This window comes from Brassica oleracea, chromosome C3 (genome assembly GCF_000695525.1).
Source record: "Brassica oleracea var. oleracea cultivar TO1000 chromosome C3, BOL, whole genome shotgun sequence".
Taxonomy (NCBI): domain Eukaryota; kingdom Viridiplantae; phylum Streptophyta; class Magnoliopsida; order Brassicales; family Brassicaceae; genus Brassica; species Brassica oleracea.
The window spans coordinates 30,434,756-30,443,313 of NC_027750.1; the positions used below are offsets into that span (position 1 = coordinate 30,434,756).

The 8,558-nt window shown below is 28.8% G+C and overlaps 1 protein-coding gene across 1 annotated transcript; it reads right to left on the reverse strand.

Annotated features, from left to right (window-relative positions):
• Positions 1–4,782: 4,782 nt before the first annotated feature.
• LOC106334183 (probable pectinesterase 29) lies at positions 4,783–6,253 on the reverse strand. Its single transcript, XM_013772507.1, has 4 exons — positions 6,050–6,253; positions 5,811–5,970; positions 5,491–5,709; positions 4,783–5,196 (listed from the first exon to the last, which is right to left on the reverse strand). Exons 1-4 carry the CDS (start codon positions 6,241–6,243, stop codon positions 4,783–4,785), a joined length of 987 nt encoding a protein of 328 aa, XP_013627961.1. The 5' UTR covers positions 6,244–6,253.
• Positions 6,254–8,558: the final 2,305 nt, after the last annotated feature.

The following is an 8,558-nucleotide window of genomic DNA, read 5'->3' on the forward strand; positions in this document are numbered from 1 at the left end:
TGTATAGAATACTCTATCGTCACCCTAGCATGTCTTTTGATGTATTTTAAAATACTCACAAGTTAATCTATGACTAATGCCCAACATACCTCTGTGAAAAAAAACAAGTCATATGGTTCACCAATTCTACTATTAAGATAGCAAATATAAAACTACTTGTATAAATTTATAGACTTAATAACCACGATTTCCTTGGTTTTTCACAAGCTCCATAATTTTTACCCACTGTCTTTCTTCAGTGATTTTGGCACAGTCTACATCTATATTATTAAAAGAGAAGTACTCATTTGAAAATGTTTGTACTTCATTAATTAAATTCCCTATTTTTTAACTTGTCTTTTTCAGTTGCATTTATGAAATATTCTAAAACAAATAAAATAGTCTAATTTATTACTTGTCTTTTTAGTTACATTAATGAAATATGCTTAAATAAATTTAACCTTCTCATTTTATTGTTTGTCTTTTTCAGTTACCTTAATGAAATATTCTTAAATAAATTTGGACATAATGTCATTTAATCAACCAAAAAAACTCATGAGTTATCTTTAGATGCATAATTTTAATAAGGAGATTTTAAAAAACGTGCATCATTAAAATGTTACCTAAAACATGCAGCACTAATATATAACATGCATCAATAAAACTAGAATTTGACTCACACAATTGTACGGATATTATTTTCAGTTGATTAAATTTAAAAATAATTATTTATTCAAAAAATATTTAAGAATGGCTATGTTTTAAAAAATTATATGGTATTAGTTGCTCATAACTCATTTGTCATTTGCTAAATTTATGGTTTTTATTTATATTTTTTATTATTTAATTATAATATTTTCATTTTATATTTGAAAGATAAATGAATTTTCTTTCAAACAATATTTTTTTAAATGTATTTTTGTAAAAATAATCAATTTAAATTGTTATTATCATTGAATATACTTATTTTTGACATAATTTAAGTTTTCGTTTACATCAAAACTTATCATATTTTAGGATAATTTTAATTTAAAATGTAATTTTCATATTTTTCAAACAAATTCAAAAAATATTTTTTAAATATTTTGTTATAATTTTTTTAAAAATATTGAGTTACATTTCAAATAAAAAGGTAAAGATATTAAAATTATTCTTATTAAAATATGTAAAATTTAATATAGTTTTAAAGAAATGGTCAATATAAAAAAATTACACATAAAAAAAATCATGATTTTTGTTAACTGGGTGGATATGATATCGCAAACAAAAGAAAAATTTCTGTTTTTACAATTATCTAATTAACTCTATATACTCATTTTTTAAATATATTTTTATATGATATCACACATTCGTAAAAAAATAGATAGTTTAAGATGCAAAAAAATATTTACTTAATAGATATAATATGAACGAATATTACAAATACATCATTTAATAAAATAAATAATTAAAAACTGAAAATTCATATCCGCGCGCTATATCCGGTTCAGGTTCAGGTTCTAGTTTGGGATTAAAATACAGTTTACGTTTGAAAAAATAATAAATCAATATAAATATGCATTTAAAGCACATAAGTTACACACATACCCTTTTTTTTTCCACCACGCGTAGACTTGCTCTTGCGTTTTTGGATGCAAACATTTGACGATAGGAATATCCGATTCCGGTTTGGTTGCGAATATCTTCAACGAAATAAGGAGTGTACTCAAGAATGACGAATGGAAATTTTTATAACATTTCGTAAATATGTCAACGTTTATCAGTTCGAGAAGATATTAGCAACTAAACCGGAATCAGATATTACTATCATCAAATGTTAGCATAAGAAAATACAAGAGCCAAGAGTCTACGTCTGGTGGAGAAAAAAAGAAGGTATGTGTCTAACTTATGTACTTTAAATGCATATCTATATTGATTTATTATTTTTTAAACGTTAATTGTATTTCAATCCCAAACTTAGACTGTCCAACATCACTGAAGAAAGATCAATAGGTAAAAACTATGAGACGTGTGAAAACCAAGGAAATCATGGTAATTAAGTCTATAAACTTATACAACTAGTTTTCTATTATTTATTCTATATTGTAAAATTGGTTAAACCTTTGTATTATTTTTTCACGGAGGTATATATATATATATATGTTGGGCTCTGGCCGCAGCTGAATTTTTGAGTGTTGTAAGATACAACAAAAGATATGATAGGGTGAAGATGTAGTATTCTATACAAGATATAGTGGACTTTACTAATCCGGAAGAACGCTCTTGGCTAAAAAAGGATACCAAGCACTATTGCTATCCATGGTATACATTTAGGGATAGAGTATGTGAAGAAATTTGCGGTTCAACGAGAGGAAGATCGACCATTTCAGGTCGACTGGTGTACCAAAAATGTAGCTCCACGCCTCCACATGATCCCTTATCAAAACTTGGTTACATAAGTAAGGTGATACAAGTTCTTTGTCTAAATGTGTTGTTCATTGTTTCAACTTCTTGTAACTATAATTATTGTCTTCATTGTAGATCATTTATTAAGACAAAGGTTGTGCAACTTAAAAGGGAAACCTATGCGTTGGTGTAAAAAAGAAAAAAGGGAGATTATGTGATGTCTCTCTATTAATTTTGTATAATTTGGATGATAATGATGATAACAAGTGATATTTATTACACACTAAGTTATAATAAAATAATATTTGACACAAGTTCAAAATAGCAAAGTTCAAACATATCACAACTTTAATATCACATAAATTCAGAAAATACATAAGTTTAAGCATTTGACATCCAAATTTTAACAAAATATTTATGCAACAAAATTATATAGTAATCTTTTGTAACTGAGCCAATCTGTAAAATTGACATTAAAGCACATCAGCAAAACATAAAACATCATCTTAAAAAAAAGTTATCAAAGAAAAGCCTGTTCTCATTAGCTAGACATATAAATAAACAAGAATATTGTTAACCTCATCATTATATACAATAAATTTATAAAATTCATTCAAGAGTTCAAAAATTGATAAATATACATGAACGAACAAAAAATCTTCAAATTTCATTTTTAATTTGGATAAAATATAAATTTATTGAAATTAGCAAAGAATACTTCTTGAGAAGTCTACTCAATTAGTAGAATTCTTGAGAATTCATCATTTATAAATTATTGAGTTACTTTTGTAATTGGATAAATTTTTGATTTTACCAGAGAAGACATTTACTATCAGAATCAGGTTCATTTTGCAATTGAACAAAATTTTACAGAAATTAACTTTTTAATAAAAGATTTTTAGAGAAGTTTGTTGTGAGTAAACTTCCGGAGAAATCTTCTTATTGTCACATGAAGTCTTCAAAGTGTCGCAAGAAGTTTTCAAAGTGTCGCAAACGTATCTTAATTTTCAATTGATCATGTTTGACTTTATAAGAGAAATATTTGTTAGAGGTCTTATATGGCAAGACTTTTTTGATTAAAATCTCGGAATAAAAATAAAGTATACTTATGGAAACGTCTCTTATGAGAAAACTACTCCAGAAGTATGCTAAATAATTAATTTTAAAATTAAATATTTTATTATTTTTATCAATTGTAAAACTGATCTTAAAAGACTTTTTGCAATATTTTAGTGACTTTATGTGACATTTAGAAGACTTCTCAATAATTCTACTCACATTAGACTTTTTTAGAAGTTTTCCATAAAAAGTCAAATTTCTTAAAAAAATTTGGTCAATTACAAAATTAATCTCGCTTTTTGGAAACTTCTCGAGAAGTCTATTTAATTTTTTTTTTGTTACAAAGAAAAGCTTGTAGACTTCTAGAAAAGTCTTCTATGAAAATTTCTTAAAATAGTCAATTGCAAAACCAACTTATGTATTGACCATAAGACTTCCCAAAAAACTTCTCTAGATATGTTTTTCAGTTTTGCAATTGACCAAAAAATAATAAAACATTTAATTTTATAGTTTATCAATTAGCAAACTTCTTAAAAACTCACAATTTTTTTTTCAAATATGTTTCCAGTAGAAATCATACCTAGATCCAGTGAGAGTTCATGCTTAGTTTCTCCAAACACCCAAGATTTCCTAATGAAAGATACACACTCGTTATTGACCAAAACTCACTAAACTCGGGCAACTTTAATGAAAATATAATCTTGAAATCCAAAATTTTGAGTTTTAAAAATGAAATAAGAGACAATTTGCAAGATAAATGATTTATGTATGTAATTAAAAGATGAATAAATTGATTTCTAACACATTTAAAACTTGTTTTTGGTTGTTAATGGTAGTTGGTGATATTGAAGACAATTGTAAATAAGTGATGAAGATGAAGATGTTTAAGTATGATGCGAAAAAGATAGGTAGTAGCATTTTGCGTGAATTAGTTAAACTTTTAGGATGAATTATAGCAAGAAAAATATTATAATATAGGGTTAATTTTGTGTTTAAACATAAATTTTAGGATATTTTTAAAGAACCAGAAAAAATGTCAAAGGAACGTTCGGAGGTTGGAGTGACAACAATCTCAACTTCATTACTATTGCTTGTGTTTGCTATGGGAATATATCCTACCTTCAAAGTATAAGTCCAGGTTTAATGTTACATACTTACAACGAACCATCGTCGTTCTTTTGATATTTAGTATGTAATAATATGTAAAATTAATCCTTAAAACCGATCGTAAGTCTTGCTTATCCTTACTTACTTTTTATGCATAACTAGATAAACTCTAAATCCATTTAAGCAAACTAAAACCTGGAAAATGATAAAAACAAATCTAAAAAAAAACAACTTAAACATAAAAATGTTAAATCAAACAGGAATGGGCAAAGCTTGAACCCATCCACCACTGTTAATGAAGTCGAGATTAATCAAACTTTGAACACTGAATCCACTCAGCTTCTTAACCCAGCTCACACGTCTCCCCGTATTTGATCCACTCCCATAGCATCCAATCTCTGCAAACGTCAGCTGAGATACATGGCCCCTAAAGTGCCATGAGTCCCAACCTTGGGGAACAACCACGTCGGTCAGGTCTGTGTTGTAAAAGATCACTCGAGCGTAACTGCGCCACGGTCTGCCCAAGAAAGCCTTCCCCGATCCGTAAACGAGGCTGTCCGTGAACACAAATCCGCTAGCGTCATACGGGTTGATCCGTCCTTGAGCCGTTATGTAACCAGCTACCCCCGGTTTTAGCGTCGCTCCTAGCACGTTTATCACGCATTTCTAAAACCCACCAATCACACAATTTTATTTAATAAAAATAAACAAAAGATCGCGGTTACTTAGGAGTTAGGACTACTATGTGTATTCATTCAAAAATATATACTATGTGATTATTAGTTTTTTACCTTTTCGTTGTTTGGATATAGATATGTAAACATTGTTTAATTGTAGTTATCAATTTGATTTATCTAGATTTAATATATCTGCTATACACGGATCTTTTACTGGTATTATTAAAACTAAAAAATATAATAAAACTCACAAGGTTATGTGAATAGTCAGAATGTAACGAACCTTGTAAATAGATTGGCCGTTACCAAATATGAAATCAACGGCGCCTTGGATAGTGCAGCGGTGGAAGAAGTGTCGGCCATCAGCATCCCACAAGGTGTCTTGAACTCCAGAAAACCCTACCGAGTAAAAAGCACATTTATCACCGTTGATCAACGCCGCCACGGCAGGGATCCTAGGGTTTCTGTTCACTTTCCCTTTATTCGGGAAATTGTACGTATTCTGTAAATAATGCAAAAAGGAAAAAAAGAACAGTCATCTACAGTAAAAAAATCAAATAAATAGAAGAAAAAGACAGAAGAAAAAAACAAAAGTCACCGTACCACGAATGTCAGGCTTTTAATGACGGTGTTATCGGCGACAGTAGCAAAGGTAGGGCTTTGTGCAACCGAGTCATGATCGTCCCATTCAACTCTAGTGTTCCTCTTTCCAGCTCCAACTATTACTATGAACGGTTTATCATAGGGTATCTTTATTTTCTCCCTACAGCATAACATTAATCGTTACTAAGCTCTCTTTTTTTTGCATATATGTCAAGTTAGTTACATGTGGCTATACTGACCTGTAAAGGCCGGCTGCAACGTTGATGAAGAACCAATGGCGGTTGTTGACTGGGACCGAATCAATAGCCTTTTGTATTTTCGTGAAATTTGAATGACCCGATTGATCTACGAACACTTGTTGGTGGTACGCTTCGATGATATGTTGTAAGCAAAAACAACAGAAAAGAGCGATGAAAAGTCGACGATTTCCCATTAGATGATGTCAAAACGTAATAGACTGTGGAGTAGGGCGAAAGACAAATGAGAATAGTGGAGGTTAATGTATTATTTAATAAAGGCTCTGCGATTAATGCTTTTTATTTTGTTAAATATTTTGATCAAGATTTATTATTTTGTTTCCTTTTGATTATGTATGGAATCAAAGTTTGAATTTACATGAAACTGGCAAGTTTAGCTTTGTTTTGCGATTTGGTGATCAATTTTACTTTGTGTGAGATGCCATAAACCAAAAAAAAAGGAAGTTGTGATCTTTGTGATTGTGGCAACTATAAAGTTTGTGGTCGAGACTTTGTATTTATTGGAAAATTATTACATAAATATAGTATTGAATTTTGTGTAGTAGAAACTACATTAGATTAACAGAAAATTACACACATGAAATCAGGAATTAGTCTTACACAAGATATTTGACAGAAATTTGGAGAATATTTGTTAAATCTACAAAATTTAAAAAAATCTGTCAATTTTTAAAATAACTAAACTCTTTCCAAATTCTAGTTCCAATAACTAGGCATGGGCATTCGGGGTCCCAATCGGATTTCGGTTTAGTCCAATCGGGTTTCGGTTTTTCGGGTTTATCAAAATCAGCCTCATTCGGGTTATATGAAAATTCGGTTCGGGTTCTATTGGGTTCGAGTCGGGGTTAGTAAATCTTCAAAGAACCGGTACAACCCAATGTACTTTCGGGTTTGGGTCTCAATCGGTTCTTCGGTTTAAATGTACCTGATTTATATCTATTTTGTAATAAAAAAATAAGTAAAATAGGTTCTTCGGTTTTAAAATACTTGATTTGTACCTATTTTGTAACCAAAATATAAATAAAACCGGTTCAAAAAAAAGAAAGGAACATCAAATGGGATCATTCAAAATCAAATGAAAGTTACACATAGTTATTGATCGAAAGAAAACCAAATAAATGAAAGCATAAAACGAAAACCAAGTTCTCATGAAATAAAAACATTATTCAATGAAAACAAAACCAAAATCTAAAAACTTCAACCTTCAACCGCCACATTCAACCATCAATTTTCGTATAATAGATAATTATTTTAGATGTTTAATATATTTTGAATACATATTAGGAATTGAGATCATGTTTGGTACAAGTTATTTTTGGGAATTTTGAATATTTCGGATTCTATCGGATATCCATTTAGGTTCGGTGGGTTCGGTTCGGATAATACCCATAACCCGAAATACCATAAAACAAGATTCATTCGGTATTTATGCCGGATTAGGATTCATTTTTATCGGATCAGATTCGGTTTATTTGCCCAGCCCTACCAACAACCCCCTAATAGAACAAAAAGGAAGTTGTAATCGTTGTACTGCGGTAACTGTAAAACTAGTGATCGACACTTTACATTCACTTTGGAAATTATTATAAGAGTTTTTAGTAATTAAACCTCTCATCTAAAAATGAATTTTAAAAATACCCTCAACTAAAAATCCTGTGAAATAAACTCTCAACTTTAATTCCGCTAAAACGTGGCGGAGGTTGACATACGTTAACAGTTTATAAGTTGATGATTTATAATGTTGAAAATTTAGTTGAGGTTTTTCTTTATGATATAAAAATAGTTGAGGGGTTTTATCACTAAAAGTAATTAAATGTTTTAAAACATTTATTATCATTTATAAATTATTTTAGATTGATTTATAAATTTAAAACTAATTTATAAATTTTAATACATTAATTTATACATCCTAATTTAATAATTTTCAACACTACTTACAGCTTAATATAACTTCAAATATTAAATTATTTGATGTTTGGCAATAGTGATATAAGAAAATTTGTGTTTTTATAACGTCATTGTTAAATATCAAATAATTTAAATTTGCTAAGTTATATTAAGTCTTAAGTCGTGCTGAGGATAATTCATCCATGAAGTCAATCTTTCTATTTAGAGTATGAAGCATTTTTTTCTAGTTTCATGATTTCCGTCTTCTGGCTCATACTTTCCCCTAAATATAATGCATGATTATTTTTATTTTCATTGATTTATGAACCAATACGTTATATTTTTTTTTCTTGATTAATAAAATAATATATTTGATATTTTATTTTTGATTTATTGTATTACTTTATGTTTCAGTAGTATCACGAATAATGTTAGATTATTTTATCCTAACAAGTAGCAGAAATTGTAAACACTTATAAAATCATTGTGAAACCGTATTAATCATATGTAAAAGTATTAAAATATTTATGAAGCTTTATAAATCGTTATAAAGTAACGTATTAATATTTATAAATTAGTTTTAAAGGTTTATATCAATCTAAAA

Excerpts from the sequence above, each read along its gene's own strand:
- LOC106334183 (XM_013772507.1), bottom strand. The coding sequence starts at position 6,243 with ATGGGAAATCGTCGACTTTTCATCGCTCTTTTCTGTTGTTTTTGCTTA. Across the intron at positions 5,971-6,049 it reads GTTGCAGCCGGCCTTTACAG|GGAGAAAATAAAGATACCCT; the intron begins GTCAGTATAGCC and ends GTTATGCTGTAG. Across the intron at positions 5,710-5,810 it reads TTAAAAGCCTGACATTCGTG|AATACGTACAATTTCCCGAA; the intron begins GTACGGTGACTT and ends CATTATTTACAG.